General features: G+C 45.4%; 1 protein-coding gene across 2 annotated transcripts in view; it reads right to left on the bottom strand.

The window, feature by feature from the left end:
• Positions 1-22,143, bottom strand: part of SCAPER (S-phase cyclin A associated protein in the ER) — a 147,402-nt gene that overhangs the window by 57,823 nt on the left and 67,436 nt on the right. For both annotated transcript variants that reach the window (XM_054588695.1, XM_054588704.1), the window contains exon 24: positions 1,893-2,008. In XM_054588695.1, the coding sequence (XP_054444670.1) occupies positions 1,893-2,008 (116 nt within the window). The remainder of the gene's footprint in view (positions 1-1,892; positions 2,009-22,143) is intronic.

The following is a 22,143-nucleotide window of genomic DNA, read 5'->3' as shown; positions in this document are numbered from 1 at the left end:
CTCAGGAGCAGACCCAGGTGGCTCGCAGTGTTCAGCAGCAGATTAAAGTCGACACAACTAATTTCTTTGCTCTAATCTTGTTAGTGGAGCCACAGATGTCACGGTAACCATCCCTGTGCAGCCTTTTGAGGCATAAACAAAATGCTGCAATAAGTCAACTGCAGGAGAGTATTTATCAATCACTACAGCTGATTAGTTTGCAAAACAGTTTTTTACTTTTACTGTGTAGGGGGAAGTTCTTCACTTTTCATAAACCTTGATCTAAAAATCAGTATTTAGAATTACATTAAAATAACCCTTCCTAGAAATAAGGAACTGTTCCTTAACAATGGGTTCACCCAGTGCGACTTTATTCACGTGCACTGCGGGTCCTAACATGGCGCTCACATGAGGTGCAGGCGGTTTCCACTCCCCACTGTCCCCACTGTCCCCAGTGTCCCCGACAGGAAGTTGTGCCCATGGCAAACGTACTCCATCTCTGCACCTGCTGTCAGCTCTGAAAAGGGTGTTTAAGGCAACACGGAGACACTGCGGTTCTTTTTTCCATGTCAGTGCCGTCTTCCCTGAACTTTCTGTCTCACACATACAAGGGGTTCCCAGTGGCCTGGGCCGACCGTACCAATCGGATGTGGAGACCCACTCTGTGGGCTGGAAATCCTCCTCATGTGCTGAGACTGTCCGACGGGGCACTTGCTGCCTCACAGAAACGTCTCCTACTTAAGGGACACCTACCCCTCATTCACTAATCTCTCCTTTGTCAGTGCAGCAAGAAAAAAAACAGACGCATTTCACTATCGAACAGCTTGGACAGAGAAATGTTATGAAATACACAGAAAGCAGAAAACAAAATGAGTTCAAGTGGCAGAAAGTTCAGTTACACAGACAGCACTGTCTTCAACCCGAAAGGCGACTACTTCAGCAACGGCTGCCTGAGACCTGCAGAGCAGCTCAGGTTACAACCGACGGACCCACGCAGCAGCCCGCCAGGTGGCTGTGACACCATGGACCACAGAGGGCACACGGCCATGCACAAAGGCAGCGCCTGAATTCTCCCAGCTGGGAACGGGCGGGAGGAGGCGAGGCCGGCGCTGTCTGACTCCGGAGCTGGTGCCATTTCTGTTTTACCAAAATGTCTCCCAGAAAAAAAATGACATACTTTTGGAATAGTTTTTCTGTTGTTTCCCATGGTCGAATGAAGCACTTACTTTTGTTGCGCTAACTAGACATCTTAAAGTTTTCTTAGTGATAAAATAAATTTTTATCAAAATTTCTCATTTAAACTCTCAATATCCAGAAGCTGCACATGATACACTCCAGAACACCAGACTTCTGAGGCCACGCCGCCTGCGTCCACGCCCCAGGTGGCCAGGGGACGGAGGGGCCTGGAGGACGGGAGGGTGGGCCACAGGGTCAGGGCTGTGCAGGGGCCTGAGGACAAAGAGCACCCTGCAGTTAAAGACCCCACAGTGTCTGCGTTCCCAGCTACTGGGCTGAGACTGCTCCTCCTCTCTGCGAGGGGTCTCAAGTTGCACACACAGGCCCTTGTTAATGGACTTGCTCCTCTGTTTTTTGCGCAGCACAAAAAATTAGCTCTCTCTTACTACTGTTCATTTCTGCAAGCACTTAGAACTGCCTCAGTGTTTATCAACTCTTCCTGATTTAGGAGGAGAGGGGTCGCAGACCGAAGAGATTTCCTTCATAAGGCTTTTGCGGCTCAGTTTGAATTTTGTAAGTGAGGGTGAGCACCTCTGATTTTCTCCCTGGTGGGGAGTGTAAGCTTTTGCTCTTCAAGCCTGAACACACATACGGTTTTCTTGTGGCCTCCCATATGGAGACCAGGGCAGAAATGACTCGTAAGTGAAATGTGAAAGACAGATTAAAAAACTACTTACTTAGGAGGAATTCGTGAAACTGTGTTCAGATTTGTGGCTGGGACTGCTCCTTGAAGAACATGTTCCAGGGCTGTTAGTCCACCGGCAACTTGAAATGCAATCTGATCAGCTACATTCTAGACAAAAATACAAACAGAAATTAGCTCAATTTCCCAAGCATAGAATTATAACCAAGTGAAATATTTAGCTGTAGTGGGGTACATTCTGCTGGTCCAACTGTTCTACAAATATTTACTAAGAACTGTAGGTCAAAGTGGTGAACACAAAAGACATGACCACGTCCTCCATGAAGCCTGAAGTGTATGGGTGAGACCAGCACTAATCCAAGTCCTAAGATGATTCCAGGGGTGGTGAGCACCTTGAAGGAAACGGGAAGGCCCTCTCTCAGCAGGAGGAGGGTGGCGAACAGCAGGGATTCCTCTGCCGAAGCTGAGGTGTAGTCAGGGAAAGGAGGAGGGAAAGGAACGAGGTGCTCCAAGCAGATGGAAAGCCATTTAATACAGAACTTTTTAGCAGTATTTTGAAAAACGAGATCACTTTGTAATATTCATTATCACCTAACAAGACAAACTGACTTCCACAAAGATTTCCTCTCCTAGAATTTTCCTTTGGTGATATAAGGTAATCTAATACAAACCTCTTAGCAATACCTTTTATTTTTTTACTACTCCGGTTATTTTAGGAAGAATATTAAACCATTTTAGACCTTGATCTCCGACTGTCTCCATCCATTTTCTGAATTGTTTATAGTTCTTGTGGGAAGAGACCTCCCCAAAGCTGCTGCATTCCCCTGGCATGCGGAAGGCGAGCGTGGTTCAGTGGGGCACTGTATCCACACTCAAGGACACACAGAGTCACTGCATCCCATCCGTACAAAGTAGGACAGCAACCTCTTAGGGGCTGAATTGTGTCCCCTCTCCCAAACTCTCATGTTAAAGTCCCAAGCTTCAGTCCCTCAGAATGTAAACGTATCTGAGGGTAAAGTCTTCAAAGAGGTGATTAACTTAAAATGAGGCTGTTTGGTGGGTCCTGATCCAACAGGCCTGGTGTTCTCACAGGGCGTGGAAGAGACAGCAGGGAAGCATGTGCACAGAGGCAGTCACTTACATACCAAACAGAGGCTCCAGGAAAGAGCAAGGCTGGGGCCACCTTCACCTTGGACTTCGAGCCTCCAGACCCGAGAGAAAATGAAGTCTTGCTGTCTACAGCACCCAGACTCTGCTCCTTTGACCGGGGGGTTCTGGCTGACCAGTACACAACCGCTCTCCTGCCACACCACGTTAGACTTCTTCGAACAGCACCCCCATTCCTCAAGTCTTGAAGTCTCTGGGGAGCACTGCGGTGATCTTGGGAGGAGACGTGAGTTACAGCCGGGTCAAACACGCTTGCCTCAGTCCCCTCATGTTCTCAGATGGCGCTCTGCCTGCCGATGGGGTCCCTGATCCCTGTGCAGTACACGGCTGGGGTTTGGCGGTGTGACACCACGGTCATTCAATTACTCACTTTGTACACAATGAAATGTAGCTGAGACCAGTAAACATTAATTGTGAATCCTACTCAAGAACTCACACTTTCAGGATTAAAAATTAATAATCTATTTTATCATTAAAAAAAGTTTCTTGGCAATGAAACTAGCGATCAAAACACTGAAAAACCCAGATGTGTTCAGCAATTTATTTAAAACCACAATGCTGTTACCATTATTTCTTCTTATGCTGGGAAGTCAACATACTGGAAAGTGACTTTTGTGTTAGCGTCTAACACACGCGGAGAAAACGGCAGGAATCCTGCGTGCACAGCTGGGTGAACTGCAGCACACAGGACGCCCTGGAACCACCCCCGAAAATCGAGCGGTGCCCGCCCCCGCACCGTCCGCCTCCCGCCTTCCTGCGGGCGACGGCCGCCCGGACCTCGAAAGGCACGCACGCCTTTGGCCTTCCTTCCCCGTCTGTGAGCACGGACTCACACTGCGCACCGTCCCAGGGTCTGCTCTTGCTCCGCGAACCGGCCCTCGTCCCGCCGCGCGGCTGCCTGCGCCAGCGCCGCCTCGTTTTCCTCGCCCCACAGGCTCCTTTGCCAGCTCTGTCCCCCTCACCCCTGTGTCCCCCTGCCGACTGACACTGGGGCTGTCTCCACTCTGACGCTGCGGACGATGCTGCTGCCAACACTTCTGAACAGGCACTTGGGCCCACGTGACACCCCGAGGGTAGGAACAGGCCTGGGAGCCGGCGAGAGCGGCCCGGGAACCCACCGCTGCACAGCACGCACTGCAGTGCGGCGAGACCCTCAGTCCTTCCACAGTCACCTCAAAACTTGGTCTCACCAGCATTTTTTGTACCTTTAGTCATTCGAATGGGTGTGTATTGGCCTCTTATTCAGGTTTTCATTTGCCTTTTCCTGGTAATCAATGGGATTGAACATAATATGATTATTGGCTATTTTTAAATTGCACTATACTTTCCAGCTGGGAGCACGGCTGCGATCTTAAGGACACCATTCAACTGGATGTGATGAATGCTGGTCAAAACCCCACGTCTCCGTCTCCTGGGAAGCTCCCTCTGGCCCCCTCAGCCACTCCTCCTCCTCGAAGCCACGGGTCGGATGCATGGCACCCCAGGTTGGTGTGGTCTGCCACAGAATTTTACATGAGACCACAGAGTCTGTGTGAACCTTTTCTGGACCTGCTCTGGTAGTGACGGTCACCCCACCAGCAGAGTGAGCAGGGCCAGGTCTCGGGCACCACAGAAGCGCAAGGCCCGGGGCAACGGCAGAGGGGCTATGAGTCATGACAGGAACACATACACACCTCTCTTCCTTCTCCTTATACTCAAAAGAAACAGGAATTAGAGATAAAATACTTAGTAATATTATGAATGCATAACCATACTAAAAAGTGAATGCGACCTCCTCGTGCATCCTCTCTCCCTCCCTCAGTCCCTGCTGAACTCAGAGCCGCCGAGGTCAGGGCCTGCGTCGGCCTTGCCAGCACAGCCCTGGCACCCGAGGGGGCTGCACTCAGGGGGTGCTCCGCCCGTGCCCGGGGGGACTGCTGTGTGAAAGCACGTGGGCAGAGACCCTTCTGCAGGACTTCAGCTGTGACAACACAGGCGGCAGTTCCTCCAGTACAGCCCCGGGACAGACCCCGTTCACACTACTGCGTGTGCCTTGCACAAGAATTTCTCACTGGAGCTGGATTTTGTGACCAGAGAATGGGACTCAGGTTTTCAAGGCTGAAGGGCATGTTCACTGTGAGCCTGTTTGACAGCCATCGCGTTGAGAGGCAACAACATAGAAACACTTTGTATGGGACTGTACACAAGTGGAGAGTTTACTTCTTCCCAACTCAAAACAACGGCATCACACCTCCACCCAGGCAGGTGCGCCCACGGATGGACACGCAGCCTTGCAGCTGCTCCGGGGACCCTCCTGTGATGGAAGCGGGGTCAGCTCGGCACAGCAGAGGGAAGGGTGAGTGGAAACAGACCATCTCAGTGTGTACATCGCTGTCTTCAAACAGAACAAACAAAACCCACAGCTTTCATGCAGTTCCAACAACGGGGGTGTGACCTCTCGAAAAACTGGAGACACAGGCTCTCCTAGACACTAAGCAGGAAAAAAATAAGGCAATTTCAGCAGATAAAAGCCAATTCAGAGCCAAATTTTTACTAGTGTGCTATTGAAAACTGAAGTATGACTTTAACATTTGCAACTTTTCAAGGAAATAATGCAAATAGAAAAACCAACTGTGACGCGGAGAACTCACAAATCTGCCCCTGCTGTCGAGGAGGGTCCTGGCTTGGGGGACTTGGGCCGCCTCTGTGCCCTCCCCCAGCGCAGGAGCCTCCTGCCTGCCTCCTGCCCCTGCTCAGGTCCGCACTCGGTGTCCACAAGCACACAGGCTGCGGTGGATGAGGGGCTCGAGGACAGGATGAACCAACGCAGAGATTCCTCAGAGCGCAGCAGCGTCCTGTGAGGTACAGCTCGAGAGGCCAGGCCATGGGCAGGACAGGGAGAAACCCCTGCCCGCTGGGCCCCGCTCTCTGTACAAGAAGGTGGTGTGGGGCTGGCGGGGGGACGTGGGGGGACCAGGCTCCACATCTTATGACTGCGTCTCCTCGCGGGGCAGAAAGGGAAAATCAAGCAGGCTCTGTGATGAATCATCCGAATGTTAAACCACCTTCTTAAGCATGTGGCTTTCAACGGCCTACATGCACATAAAAAAAGGACATCCCTTCACGCAACATCAGGCAGACAGGGAGCGGAGAGCCCTGCATTTCCCCTTCCTGCCTGGTGCCCCCACAGGCGCCTTGCGCCAACGCCCACCCCTCTCTGTGCAATGCTCCCTCTGGCACCTGGACGTCTTATGCTCCGTGAGTCTGGAAGATCCTCAAATACTCTGTCTTGCGCTTGTCCCCACCACCCCTGTGTGTGGCTAGAAAACAGCAAGTCCACTAAAAATGCTTAACTGTAATTATTCTCTCCATCCAAACGGCCGCCTCCTGAACATGCAACGTTCAGATGCTCCCTCTCAGTCCTGCAGGACCCCTGTCAAAGCCGCTGCTGCCACGAAGCCTTTCCCAACCCGCCCAGCCGAAGTCACAGGCTCTGCATCGAACTGTGTTTGTCGCTAGGCTCTTGTCGCTCCTCCCTAGTTTCCCAGACCTGCCTGCGCTGCTGCTCTGCAGTGCAGAGCCACACTCGAGGGCAGGCACGGGGTGCGCACACTGCGGAAACCGAGCAGTTTGCTCAACGGGTGGAAATACCTCACCTAGAAAAGGGGACTTTCCTTTCCCTCTTTACCCCTGTCCAAATACTCTGCATCCCGGTATGTGAAATTGGAGCTTCCATGAAGAGCTTTATTATTCTTATCTGAGCAAGGAAAAAATACCCCTGGCGGCCAAGCGTGTGGCTTCCTGTGTGTATCCGGGAGAACACCGTACAGCCCCGCCTTGCTGTGCCCTCCACCCTGTGAGACTGACAACTGGCAGGCAGGGTTGGCAGCTCCATCCCAGCAACGCAGCTCAGCTAAAGGCCAGCACAGAATGACAGCTCCCGTCTGAATTACACGGCCTGGGAAGCCATTCAATTATCAACTAGAGTAACTGTTATTACCTCTCCCACTCGAAAGGGAGGCAGCTGTTAATCTTTGGTGGCCTGCAGAGGCTGGCGGCCTTTGTACTTGACTTCTCTACAGACAGTAATTATGTTCTTTGTGATCAGGGAGGAAGGCCTTCCGAGCCTTTTAGGCAGAGGTGGCAGATGGGGAAACTGTTTGCATGTTCATTAGCAGGAGAGGCGAGATCTGTTCTGAGCATCTGGCGGCACCTTAAGACCTGTTTAGAGATAATACAAGTAGGTTTTAGCAAGTCCATAAATTCAGAACCCGGTAGCCTAATTTACAGAGACAAGAAGATCCAGGAGTACATTTTTTTTATGGTTGGGTTTTCCCATGTGGAAAACCTTCCTAACGCTTGAAGGACATCATCTGTACAAATCTACTCTTTCCACCTGTTGTTAGCTTAAAGGAAGCAGGCCTAATGCACTGACGTTCCCTGTTGTGCTGTATGGCTTTCCCCTTCTAGGCCTTCTGCTTATTCCCAGAACCACACACATGTCTAGGCTCAGCCTGGAAGCTGCAGACAGTCACAATGGAAAGGACTCAGGTTCTGGGGTGAAGACTATCATGAGGAAATTGTAAATCTGAGGGAATGTGGTACGTGAAAGACTAAAAAGCAAAACCCCCAGTTTGCAGGCATAGGTAAGAAGGTAAGTGGGGCTGAGGGAGGCTTGGAAGGCCTTCTCAAGAGGACAGGACAATTCCTTTGTGATGCTAATCAGAACAGGGCCCTTGGAAGGCGCTCCCCTACACTGTGCCCTCTGGACCTGTTGGAACTGGGGGGGGGGGGCCAGGGGGTGGCGCTGCAGGACAGAAGCCCTAAGTGTTCTGGTTCCTTCTCCTCAAGCCCTTCTATGGCAGATGACCCAAGATGGTGCAGCGTTTGCTCCTGCAAAGTAGCAAAACTCAGTCACCTCACTTTCACCTCCCTTGTCCTCAGGCTCCACAAGGCTGCCCAGTGGCAGGCCAGGCCCAGCACTGACTCAGAGGGAGAGAGACCGCGACAGAAGTCAAACGAGACAAATGTCAAACGCCAGACAAGTGCTACAGGGACAGGTGCACCTGGAGCTGTGAGCACGCTGCGCAAGTGGAACCTGTGACACTTCTCCAGGACACAATGGCTGTGACAAGGATGGTTTCTAGCAAATTAAGAGACAAAGGACCCACAGAGGAGGTTCCTGCACTCCTTTATCGGCCCCCTTCCCCCTTGCTGGCTACCTGCTGGGTTATAGCAGCCTCGAAGAGTCTCCCTTTCCCCCCTTATTCCCGCATTGTAAGTGTCCTGCATGTTTTAAAGCTGGGAAACAAAAGAACCTCCAGACCACAAGAGCCAGGAGAATCTGCTCTGGGCAAGGAGGTGCTGTGGACAAATGCCAGTACCATGGACAGACGCCCTCAGTCCAGCGGCTCGCAGGGCAGGACCTTCGGCTGAGGCTCTTCTCCGCGGAGGACGACAGAGTTCCTCCAGCGCCGCTCCCTCACCATCACAACCCTCGAGTTCTTGACCGACTTCTCTATTAGCTACCTAGGAGCCACATTGTGTGGATTACCTACTGACATTTACCAAGCAGACTGTGAGCACTCCGATGGCTGGCGTTATGTTTACACGGCGTCCAGCAAAAACTAAGTATTCAAGAAACAGCTGCTGAATCAAAGAAGTGCAGTCTAGTTTCTGGGGTTCAAACAGCAGAAATTCTCTTAAAAGGAGAGAAAACCCACAGATGCCCAAAGGGAGAGAAAGGAGAGAAATGCCCACGTGGGCATCTCTTAGGTGAGTCATGGCCCTGGTCTTTGGCTGCCGGAAGGGAACAGGCCCACTGAGGCCAGAGACCTGAAGACCAAGCGCAGGGTCAGTATTTCGCCCAATTCTGAAGGACGGGAGTGACCCAGACCCTTTCTGTCCTTAAGGAGGGAAGGGGAGTACAATTTTACGGAGAAGGAACTTAAAGAGAAAACAGGAACCCAGACCTGACTGCTCCTCCAAGTGCCACCCTGGAGGGCTGGGCGCTATTCCGAGCGCTGGCCTCGGCCGCCCGGGTTGCTGGCGTCCAGAAGCCCTGCGGACAGCCCTGAGGGGGGTCCTCGTCCCTTCACACGCAGAGGAGAGCCACTCCTCGGGGACTTCTTTTCTTTCTTGTGTTTTTCAGCTGGTAAGCAGCAGAGCTGCGGGCTGAACCTAGGCCTGTCTGATTCTGAGGACGTGACGCGTCTACACGAAGAATGCTGTGTGAAAATCTAGTGTGCGCTACAGAGACAGGCTTGACTTCTGGCACACCTGTCACTAGATGTCCCCATTCTGTAACAGCTGAGCCAAAGCTGTGTAAAACATTTACAGAATATCTCATTTTGAAATAATTTTAGATTTGTTGAAGAGTTCCTGCAGGACTTAACTTAGCTTTCCTTCATGCTAACATCTTACATAACCATCATGCATTTATCCAAACTAAGAAAGTACGGTAAAGCTATACTCTTAACCAAACTACAGCCTTTCTTTGGATTTCCCCCCGTTTCCCCACGGATGTCCTTATTCTGGTCCAGGACGGGGGATCTGTAATACTGCAGTGCACTCAGCTCAATGCTGTTTTGAAAACAAGGTGAATTGACTTCCAGTGTTAGAGGGGCAATCCTGAGCTCTTAGGTTAGCATTCTCTAGCAACTATAAAAAAAAGAAAAAGAAAAAGAAAAATTCTTGACCTAACCCAGACTCCGAGAATGTACAATGAGAAGTAACTAGAGTCTGTGCGGCTGAAACATGAGGAGCAGGTCAGGAAGCAGGAGGGGTGGGGCCAGGTGAGAGGAGACTCCAGGTGGCCTGAGGGGGGGATCCCCCACCGCAGCTCCGGTCCCCCTGGCCTCCAGTACTTGCCTTTCAAAACTCTTTCCTCCCTGAACGTCAGTGACACCTGTAGGCTGTGCTTCCAACTCCGGCACAGACATTGCCTCCAAGTCTGCAGAGGACGCTGCTCCACTCGAGGCCAGGGCTCCTGCCGGACAGGAGGGAGCACCCTTGTGCCTGCCTCTCACAAGGCCAACTGGGAAACACCTTCTGAGGCCATCTTAACTGCTTAATATACATCCTTGGTGAATGGAACAGTGGTTCCAATTGGGCATTTGTACACAGGACTGAAAGGTGGAAAGATTTTACTGCATTTGTCACTAATTAGCCATCAATGTTCAATACTATTAATTCCATGGACAAGATAAAGGAGTAAAATGTGCAGGTGGAGGGGGAGCAAGAAGTGGAAGATATATGCTTTTTCTAGGAAAGGCAATTTTCCTTCCCTTCGATGTCATATATTGATTGCTCTGTATTCAGGAAAAAAAGCCTACTTTTCTTTCCACTTAATTTGAGCTTGCGGGGATCCCTGTGGCATCCCTGCGCCGGGGCCTCAATTCTCCACAGGACCTGTACACGACGGTTTGGCGCCCTCTCTCTGAGCAGCTGCAGGAGTGACACCAAGGCCACAGCACAGAGCACAGGATGATTTGTACACGCAGCGGTTCACAGAGGAGGCTCGAACCGATCACGACTCTCGTGTGCTCTGCGCTCACGTCTCCCGAGCCCCACCAGCGTCTGACGCTCAGAGACAGTGTGTGTTGAAGCTCTGTAAGCCACCAGCCACCTACGTACACGGGCCTCTCTTCTCAGAATGTGCATTTTATTAAGTGCGCCGACTTTGGACAGCTCACCTTCTCTCCTAATCTGCAAGAAACACAGTCACCAGACAGGCTTCTGCATGGCGCTGCTTGTCAGTGGACTTTATGGGGTTTTTTGGGTTTTTTTAAGAATGTAACTTGATAGGAAGAATGAGGGCGATTTCAAGGTTAACTGGCAGGCCAAAACTGTGAAGTCAAAGTTTTCCATACAAGATTAAACAACATATACATGGTCTGAATATATTTACTTGAAGATGTGAGTGTAAAAGAGATAAACTTATTTATATATTACAGGGTGCAGTTTAAAAATTATTTTATGCTCCTAGTATTTAGAATAGTGCCTGGCACTGAGTAGGTGCTTTTGTTGGATTAACAAATGCATGTTTCTGTCCCAATAAAAACACCTCCAAGACTACAAAGGAATAAATGAGAAGATTGTGAGCCCTGAATACGTGAAATGCCCAAGTGCACGCAGGCGGCACAGGAGAGCCGTGTCCTGCACAGATCACTCTGCCCTGAAAACACAATGCCAGAACTTCAAGGTCGATGAACAATGTACAGACATGCACCGACGACAACTGTGCAGAAATACTCTCTCTGAAAAGGTGGACTTGGTGCCCAGCACTGCCAGTGGTCAGCGTGGCTCCATGTCTGGACAAGACACATTCCCTCTCCTACTGCCCAGCTCTGCGGCTCTGGGGCTTTGCGGCAGACGGGAAGACATTCCTCTCTGGATACCATCACCTTTGCCTCCAGCCTGTCCATTAATTTTTGTACAAAATCCTTATTTTAAATGTCTCCTTTCTGAAATCACCTGGAGTAGTTACTGGTTTCCTGACTGGATGCTGTCCAAGCCATCAATTATCCAGTACTTTAGTACGTGCTGTCTTACTGCTTTCCATTTTCATTCATTGATTCAACAAACATTTATCAAGCGACTATCGTGTTCTGTTAGGTGCTGGGGACAGATAAAACGGATGTGGCCACACCTTTACAAAGTTTACGGTCCAGCACTTTGGTGTGGGGTAACTGCTTCTCATTCACAAATATGGAAGGATTACAAGCTCAGTGAAAGTAAGATCAAGATGCACTACTCAGTTCTCACGGGTGAACGCTCTAATCAGAAAGAAGCCCTGAAATTACCTTTATTGATTTAAGTTCACCAAACTATAAAAGTAACTTTTATTACTTAATAAATCAAAGTGGTAAGAGGAGTCAATCCTTCACAGCGATACATTAGTAATCACTTACGTCCCTGGTGTGACATCAGACATCACGAGGGCACACAAATGATGTACAACCTACGTGAAGTGTAAACTCAGAGGTGGAAACATCACCCATTTACCTAAAGCCTTGTTTGAATTAGATAAGAAATTTAAAAAACATGTTCCTATGTCACTCGATACAAAGACAGTAGATGATTCCAAAAGCCCTTCATCAAAAGCAGTCGGCGGTAGCCCCAGACCCGCGTCCACCTGCCGGCCTGCTGTCGCTGACGCTGGCTGTAAGGCTGCTCCTGTATCGCTTGCTCGTACTTACCCAGTTTACTGCTTGTCTGCAGAGATTTTAATCCAGAAAATGCTGTGTCAGCCAGAGTTTAGTGTAAATCACACAGACAAAAAATTCATGTCATGTCTTTATGACAAGTGATTTACATAATATTTGTATGCATCAAAATGGACTACTTGTATATAACATAACTCGTCATTCACATACACTTTTCTGTTTTGAAAAATCCCAAATGCTTTGTGACTAACTTTGACTTTCTTACAATTGCCTAAATCCACGGAAAAGAACAACTTAGATGAGGAAGTATGAACTGAGCACACAGTATCCAAGCTGTAAGGGGCAGAGCTACCCGCTGCGGCCTAGCCCCCCGCGAGCCTGTGGGGAGGCCCTGGAAGCACCGCATGGTCACTCACTCCCGGGCAGTGAGCCATTTAAAAGCTTCCTGGTTTCCCTTCTGTCAAGACAGCCATGGCTGCTCTTCAAACAAGACACTGATTTTTAAGTTTTATACTTGAAAGGATAGAGTAAAATGGTAATTTTACATTATTAAACTTGGCACTCATATAAACATGTAAAGTTGTAGTGAGATGTGGAAACCTGGACTGTTCAGAGAAATAAATATTTGAAACACACAAAAAATGTGAACCTTGGACTTTTATACTAAGACAGGGTAGGAAATAAGTATTTCAATAATAAGTGTGTTAACAAAATGCTAGGGGGACGAGGGATTCGGGAGGGAAGACGAAGGGGGCTGGGTGTCTTTTCAGAGAGGAAATGTTTTGAGGCTGTTGGTAGCAATGGTGGCACATCTCTGTAAATACCCTGAAAACAGTGAATTATTATACACTTTAACTGGGCAGGCTGTATGCTATGTAAATTACTCCTCAATAAAGCAGTTAAAAATGTTAAGAAAATGTTAATTAAAAACACAATTTACTGAAATATTTTATAAAAATATTTTCTACTTTACAAAAGACTCAGACTCAAGTTGACAGGACTGGAGTATAAAATCTTAAAAGATCAGAAACACATATTAGCACAAGATGAGGAAAACTTGCACTCAGGCAAGGCTACACGCGAAGGCACATGCTGGCACTTGTCCAAGGAGAGACCACACTGTGCTCAGAGCTCAAAGACAGGGAGACCATGACTCCGGGGGAGATGCCTCCGTCTGGATTACTGGCTTTCCTGGGTGATTCCCTTGGAAACAAGGCTAACATATATCGAAATGAATATTCTGAAATATATTCACTTATTATTTACACATTACTGAACAGTTACTTTTCTTTCTGTACTTTTTTAAAAGAAACTCAGAAGATGAGGATGGTCCCACATTTCACTTAGAAATGTTCATTCTGTAACATTTGGGGATGTTTAAGACAGCTGTGTAGTTTTTGGAGTTTTTCTTATCATGTAGAGATTTACCCATACATGAGAGTGAATCTGTGAAATGAAATGAGAATTACAGCCTAATTTTGAAAGATCTCAGGAAAAAATATGAACGCCTCTGGTTAATGCCGGCTTTACATGGGGAGAAGATTGAGGAGAACCTGACCATTCAAATAATCTATCATTGGCCCCTTAAATTATGAAAAATTAAACATAATTATTGGTCATATTAATATTGACTAAGCTGCTTTGTGAATGTAAGGGTAAATTTATTTTTTTGGTAAAGTTGGATTTTCTATGTGCACTTATAAAATAGGTATTCATTATCTAGGTGTCTATTTTAATTAACCACTATTAGAATTCTACCCTGTTAATGATTTTGAAGGCTAGATCAAGTAGTTTTGTCATTGCCTTAGGACATCATTGGCCAGATGTATGATTTATCTGATTTTGCATCCTGGGTCTAGAATACAAATTATGACATTATTCCTGTGCAATACTTTCAATTCACCGGAATAGTAACCCAATGAAAAATCTTTCCTCAACCCTTACCCTACCATTTGTATCATAAGGATCTTAGCACATTTTAACTCCCAAATATATATATCCTCCTTCTATTTTTATCATGAACTAAAGGGTTAGTTTTCCTTCCTTTTCCCTTTTTTGTATATAAAAAAAGTTTTCAGCATTGTCGATGATTAATGAAACAGAGAGATGCATTTTCACATACCCATGTCTTCTTGTTGAACTCATTTTCTTCTTGTTCTAGTTTATTTTTCCACTGTTCTTTCATGAGGGCTTACAGTAGTCCTACTACTTTGTCTTTGAATTTCAGAAAATGTCTTCATTTTGCATTCATTCTTGAATCTTGTTTTTCATTGTGCACAAAAATCTTGGCTGGTATCACGTATTCTGAAGATCCTGCTCTGTTCTTTTGGGCACCTCTCATAGCTGACAAGAAGCTTGCTCTTGGTCTAATTGAACATTTTAGATCATCCACCTCTACTCATAAATATTTTCTTCTCTTTGCTGTTCTGAGGTTTCACTATGACATCAATCCATCCCTTTCTTCAATTCTTGAAATTTTTAGGTGTTCAGGGTCAAAACACTAACTCCACTTTTCTCGGCATTCTCTCCTGCTGGAACTCCGAATAAGTGCACGGAACCCCTCAGTCTACATTCTGTGATTCTTAACCATTCCTTCACGCTTGCAATCTGTTTTCTGCTCTGTACTTTGGGTATATTCCTTAATATTATCTCCCAAGCTGTTAATTCGCTCTCCATCTACTCATATGATTTTCCCATGACTTATTTTCCTTTGTTTACCATCCTTTTTCTCTTTTAACTATGCAGGCTACTGTTGACTTTTCACTCATTCTTCAATTTATCTATCACTCGTTCCTTTCTTTCCAGTAAGTTTCCCAAAGGCCCATCCCACTCACTGTTCTCTCTAAGGCATCAAAAACTGAATTAACCTAGGTTTTCTACAGGAAATGCAACTGGAAGACAACAGTAGACATAGGTAAGCAGAGGAAATGGGGGCCTACAACAGGAGCAAGAGCCCACGTAATGCGGAAAGGACGATGGTGCTGGCCCGATGAACCCACGAGTGAGGAGGCCCTTGCAGGAGCGGGAGGCCACTAGTGCTGGGGCTCCCGAGCAGGAATGGTGGGTCCTGAATTAAATAACTCAGCATTTACGCACCACCCACCTAGGTACGCACACACTTTAAGCATTATTGAATTCGTTTATACGCCGCCCCCCCTTATCCCTTCCTGCTCTGAGAGAGTGAAGCCCTGGAATCACGAGGCAGGTTTGAACTGCTCGCAGAGTTGACACAACCACAGTGTGAGCCGCGGGCTGCTCCTGCCCTCTGAGAACCCTGTCTACCTGTCCGCACGCTCTCCTGGCCTGGCTGGAGACACAGCGTCACCAGGAAACACACCTCACTTTTGGGAGAGACGTGCCATCACTTCCAGTGCTGGAATGCCTTCTTCTTAGCCCTCAGCTATCATCTGTGAAACACATTTTTTTTTTTGAAAAGACAAATTGAGAGCAATATAGGGCAACCAGTATAAAAATCCTGTGCTATTCATCTTCTCGTGCTGCCAGTGGTCACTACAGCGAGCAGGCCTGACACTCTGCAGATTAAAATATAAACGGGGAGCTCGACTCAGTTATGTTGAGTCCAACCATTTCTGACAGTCTCTACAGCGTGATAAATACCGTCTGTCTACAGTTCCCCTGTATTTGAAAGTTACGACAAACATTTTGCTGAAATGTAAACAACTGACATCATGACTGGTGAGGCAGTGGGCTGCAAATTTATCTAAAATCAAGAAAACAAAGATCTTGTTTGACACTAGATAAACCATTAGTGGTCACCAAGGGAGCAGCTCTGGGAGGTCATAAGTGTTGTTTGTCATCAGTCTTCACAACATGTGCACCAAAGATACTGTTGCAACTTAGTTGAGGCAAAAATAAGTAAATGAGAGACAAAAGAATTAGAAACTTGTAGAAAAAGCGTAAAATTTTCTCTTTACTCTAAAGGAGAGTTTTTAATTGGAGCAGAATTTTAAAACCTGTAAACCTTAACTTCTGGTTTTTCAATGATTTTAAGTAGCAGACTATGGAATAAAATGTAAAACTCTAATTTTCTATAAAATTCAATAAATCCCATTCTTTTACATTCTCAATGTTATGGGATTTAATTGTTCTTGCCTCTTTGTACAACTTTTCTGAAAAGCTATACAAATCCAGTACAGAGTTGTTTATTCAGCCCAGGTCTTTGGAAGAGCTGAAGTTATGTTTAATTAAGATGGCAGTCAAGCCAAATTCTATTATTTTATAATTATAAATTATCCAATTAAATTTTATTTTTATGTTTAAAAATCACTAGCTTAGAATATTGCTGGCTGAATTTTTAGGACATCTATAACTGTTTACAGTTCCTACATTTGCGTTCCTGGGCCTCACATACTGAGAGCTTAACGGTAACTTGTAATGTAAAGGACAGATATATTAATTTTTTTAAATTTCTAAACATGTAAAGAAGTGTTTACAAAATGGAAGAGAGGTCACTTTGAGATATGGTAACAAATATATTAGATCAGAGTCCAAAATTAAGGAGTTGGCTTCTTATAGTCCACAATAAATATCAATTACATTATTTCACACATTTTATATAAGGCAATTAATACTGCACTATATGAAGAATTAAAGCCTTAACCGTCTCTGCTGAATTTATTATAACTGATCTTTAGTCATTCTTCCAACATTTTGAATATGTGAAATACACTGCAGACCTTTTTTAAACATTGGAGAAGGGAGATAGGTCTGTAACTATGAAAACAAAATGAAAACAAAAGAATGTATATATTTTATCTTCAACACTATCAGCTAAAATAAAAACTGACCTAGCTTCACTCTTATTGTACCATTATATTTTAAGTCAAAACAACCGGATCCATTAAGTGAAGCATGCAATTATAAAACCAAAGACAAAGGCGTGATTTTGTGTGCGTAGCTTAGCTCTTCCCACCGGTTAGTTACCTCAGTGCTGTTTTTTGTAGACCACGAGTTGTATGTTAAACCCGCTACAGTTGCTTTTCAACCCCCAGGCCTGTCCCTGAATACACCCACCAGCAGGAAAACAGAAAGCGCGGCGCCTGTCAGTCACAGCCTCGCGCTAACGTCTTGACCCAACGCGCACCTGCTCTGTCTCCCAGGCAGAGCCTGGGAGCTTTATCCTCCACTTCCGCCATCAGTCGGGATGCTCACCTCATGTTTACACTTACGACCCCAAACCACTCGGACAGCATCACGTAAATACTCGATAGTCTCTGCTGGTTCACTCTGGGACCAGATTATTCTAACTTTTTCTACCCACTCTGCCTTGGCCCCAAAGACTAGGTGGCTTTGGCTTAAATCTCCAGTGCAGGTCAAAATGTCCAGCTACCACCTTATGTAAGGAAGTCCGCTCCTGTCAAAATCCATCTGTTTATTGATATAGCTTAGTAATCTTTACAGGCAAGAAAGTCTTCCTAAAGCTTAGCCTATGAAGCTGTGCGTGTAGGCCTATTTCCCATTCTCAAAGAAACTGAAACAGTGCATCTTAGACCTTTTCATATAAACCTTTTATAGATGCAAACTCCATTAGGTTATTTTTTATCTTTCTCCTAGTTAATTGAAATCTCATCCATTCATTAATTTTGTGGTTTCTTCAGCAAGTCTTTACTGAGAAGCCAGTAGTATGCCAGACTCTGGGCCAGCTTCTAGGGACACAGGCGCAGAAGGGCCCTTGAAGACTCCCTAGTCCAATGGGAAGACAAACAAGCCAATAAGCTATTCTGGCAACAAAGATTCTCAACCCTTGCTCAGAATTACTGGCAGAGGTCTTAGTTCTTAGTAGTCTGTGGTGATCCAGAGCATCTTTTTCTTCTTTAATGTTTATATAAAAAAATCTAAAACACTACTACAAAGACAGAATCACGCAGTCCCCTGTACTTACTTTCTAAAAATCCCTGGCTGTTCTGGGGCACAGGCCGAGCAGCGCTGCGACGGCCGCACGGGTGGCCCGTGAGGGAGGCGTGGTGGACGGGGCTCAGGGGACCGGCAGTCGCCTGGCATGACGAGGACGCGGTGCGAGAGTGCAGAACAGGAGGCCTGCAACGGGAGCCCTCCCGGAGCACGGGACCGGCGGTCGGGTCTTTTAAGAACAGCCTCCCGATCTTTTGTTCTGTTGTGGGGCTGGCCAGTCAGAAAACGCAGGCATGGCCGCACCTTCGCTGGGGCAGCCTGTCCCCTCTCGGCTCAGCTGGGACTCCAAGGCCGGGCTGCAGCCCGGTGCCTTGCGGCTCAGCCACACAGCGTGTCACCTGAGCTACGGGTCTCAAAAGACAAGGGCAGAGGAGTTTCTCACAAAAGGCGGGAACACCACGCATTTTCTAATTCTTCTTTTAAAAATGTGTCCTGCAGAAATCCTCATACAAGTACTCAGCAAGAGCTGTACAGCATTTTTATCCCATAAACTTTGCCTTTTACTAATATTTTCCAGCCTAGAAAAAATTTAAGAGCATGTGGTAAAGAACAGCTTTTCTTCTTTTGAAACTGCGATGCCAAAAACATCATCTTGTGGATGGAGTATATAAAAATTCAAGAAAACCCATAATTAAGAGTGTTAGCAAACAACACATTTTCAGAAACTATGGCTTAGAAAGTTGACATGTGTGAATCTGTCTCCATCATTTGTATTTGGGAACTACCTAAAGTAAAAGTTACAACTCAACGTAAAGAGAAATGCAGGTCTTAACTTGTGCTATGAAAACACGCTACAGCAGACACATGCGGCAGGCCCACAGAAACGAACTCAAACTTTGTTATTATGGACAGACTGGTTTATCTCGTCCAGTAATTTGTAAAAACAGGAAACTACCTTGTTGAGTAAATTTTACAAACCATTCTCAAAGTCTAAGTCATGAAAGAAAAATATATTTTGTATTGTACAGACCGTACTCCTGTATTTAGCCAGAAAGTTTTAACTCACTGTGGGAACGTGTGACATTAAAATACTGACGATCTCATTTGCACACTGAACTTACTATGTCAAATATAAGCCTCTTAAAAAATATTTTTGAATTTCAGCTTTGTCACGTATGGTGTGACCTCAGCCAAGTCAGTTAATCTGTGTCCTGATGTCTGTATTTGTAAAATTAGGGTAGCATTAGATAATATTCCACAGTTACTGCAATGAGATAACAAGACAACATTAGAAAGTGTTGCAACAGTAGATAGATGTTCAATAAATTCTAGGGATTTGGCGTTGCAGTTTATGCACAGCACTCTTCGTGCACGTGGAGACCGATGCCTGCCTCACAGTGAACTTCCTCGTTTTTGCCCCTCAGTGGTACGATGAATGGGTTCTATGTTTTCCTAAACAAGGGTCTGTCAACTGACTCTTCACTATGTTATGTATTTAAAATGAATGTGAAGTAAACTGTTGACATTCTAGGAAAAAAGTTTCTATGAAAATGAAGCTGAATGCTTCGGAAAGATTAAAAAATGGCATCTGCTCTACAAAGCTGCCAGCAACTTACATGTGAGACAAGTGAAAAAACTGGAGGGGAACCTGCAAAAATCAGGAGAACTGATTTTCAGTTCCTATATCAGAGAAGACAGACCAGAATGGAAATATCGGGGGGCTGTCACTTATTCTACTAAACATTTCTATATTGTTTTTGTTTTTAACAAGGGACATGTATTATAGTAATAAATATTTTTATTTAAAAAAGACTCTGTAAACCTAAAGTCCCCAAACAGAGAATTAAGCTAAATAAATTATAGGACTCACACAGGATAGAATATTTTGTGGTTCTTAAATCATGTTCACAATCAAAGATGAGAAAATGCTTTTGTCACACATTTTTGACAACACCTTACTTTACTAGAACTAAAGTGTTTTTAGCTTTTTAGTTCTAGTTTACTAGATTAGAAATAAATGTACGTACACACACACACACACACACACACACACACACACACACACGCACACTCTGGAAGCTGCAATTCTGAAAGTCTTAAGTGAAAAGGAGCTGCTGCCATCAACTTTCTATTTCCCAGGCCATTAGCCAAGGAAGATCGATGCAACCAGCTCGCACACACTGGAGGCTTGTACGGATCTGCTCCTTCTGCCCTGCCCCCCACGACGGTGTATTTTTGCTTCTTTAGGGAAATTCAATTAACAATATGAGTCTCCTCTCTGTCGTGATGGACACCACTGAGACCACCCCCAGCACCCACAGACAGGGAAGATGGGCTTGCGCGTCCTGCGACTCGCTAGTTCACAGGAGAATTACTGCCCACTCCTATAAATGACTCTATATGCTTCTTGTCATAAACACAGTGGCAGCTACTGAAATCAATCTTTCATGACCTTATTGATTAGGACACTTAGAAATAATGAGACTTCACTGGTGGCAGAGTAATGCCTGCAACAAGAAAAAAATACTCCAGTGAGGGCTTGCCTATTAACACTGCCAAATTTATCTTCCGATTGCCCTTCCCCTACTACAGATGTCCACCTAGAAACATACAGGATAAAAACTTAATTTTGTGGTTCATGTGCATCTTCTTAATATTAGTGGTAACATTTTAAATTAACAAAATGAATAGATCTAAAAATAATTTTTGAGTAAAGAAAGTACAAAGTACCTTCACCAGCCGAGACTGAAAATTAGAATATAAATTGGAAAGCTTAAGAGGTATCTTCACAGAAACTACTATGTGATAATTTAATAAATATTAAAAACAATTTTCAAATTTATGATTTTAATATTTTTATTAAATGTTTAACAGTAAAAAATAAAAACAATTTTTGACCACTGTCTTCCTACCCTGTATGATTAGTATGTAATTTCTAAGCAATGGGAATATCTGGGTTTTTTTGAGAGTTATTATAGAAAAAAACTATTTAGGAAAAGTCTGAACATTCTACAAACAACACAGAAAAATAATAAAAACTATTTAGAAATGATTATTAACTAACTGGATTTTTCTTTTTTTACTGAGATATAGTTAACCTATAATAAAACGCACAGAGTTAGATCTTCAGGTAATGAGTTTGGGTAACTGCACATACCTATGCAACCATCACCTAAAACAAAATATGCAAACACTTCTTTCTTTTCCTATTTGTTTCTTTGTAAAAAGTTACAAATCATACATAAACCTGTCAGATTCTCGAAATAATAATTCCATTTTCCTTATAGTAGTCTTCTAATGCAAACTAGTTAAAGAAGGTATGAAAAACATTTCCATGCTGCTTTTGGGGCATGTGATCTACCCCGCAGCCCTGACACAATACGGGTGTCATACAACGACGTACAGTTATTTATCAGCTGCTGCTAGGAAACGACGGCATAAACTGAGAATTCTGAGAGGCAGACAAAAATAAGAGGTTCCTGGGACTGAATGTTTTCCAGTTCCTCTGAAGAATTCCAGCTGAAAATAAGACGAGCAAGAGCACACGACGCCACGAGGCTTGGGGCACAGGGAGTCTCTAGCGGGACCTGAACACGTCAGGGTGAAAAAGCTCTCCGGGATCAGTGATTTTTCTCCCCTGAGTCTAGGCATGTGTTGAGTAGCCGTAAACCTCAGTTGGGAAAACGCTGGGGGAGGGGGGGATGGTATGTCGGGAAGACTTTCTACCTTCCCCAGTATCTGCTAGAATTTTCCAAGATGAATTTTGAAAACACCAGACCACTGCAAGCTTTGTGAAAGCTATCGCATGTCATGTGACAGGACATTTCTGAATTCATTTCAAATTATGAATGCAGCCAGTTATGTAGTTTGCTTACCCAGGCTCAAGAGATTCACAGCTGAATCTCTACTTAAATTTGGCAGGATTCTAAAAAGTCATGAAAGGCAATTGGAAAAACTCCATGTCCAATCCATCTGCTTAAACTGTTTACTTATAGGAACAGCATACAAATGTCTCATGTTCCTGATAATTCACAGAATGCTTCTGGGATTCCGTTACTACCCAAACCCAGAGGTAATGTTGATCATCACAGAGGAATGAGA

This window comes from Pteronotus mesoamericanus, unplaced genomic scaffold (genome assembly GCF_021234165.1).
Source record: "Pteronotus mesoamericanus isolate MK-2021 breed Mesoamerican mustached bat unplaced genomic scaffold, CSHL_Meso_final contig_1242, whole genome shotgun sequence".
Taxonomy (NCBI): domain Eukaryota; kingdom Metazoa; phylum Chordata; class Mammalia; order Chiroptera; family Mormoopidae; genus Pteronotus; species Pteronotus mesoamericanus.
Note: the sequence above shows the minus strand (reverse complement) of the source record. Positions and strands in the feature narration are given on the sequence as shown.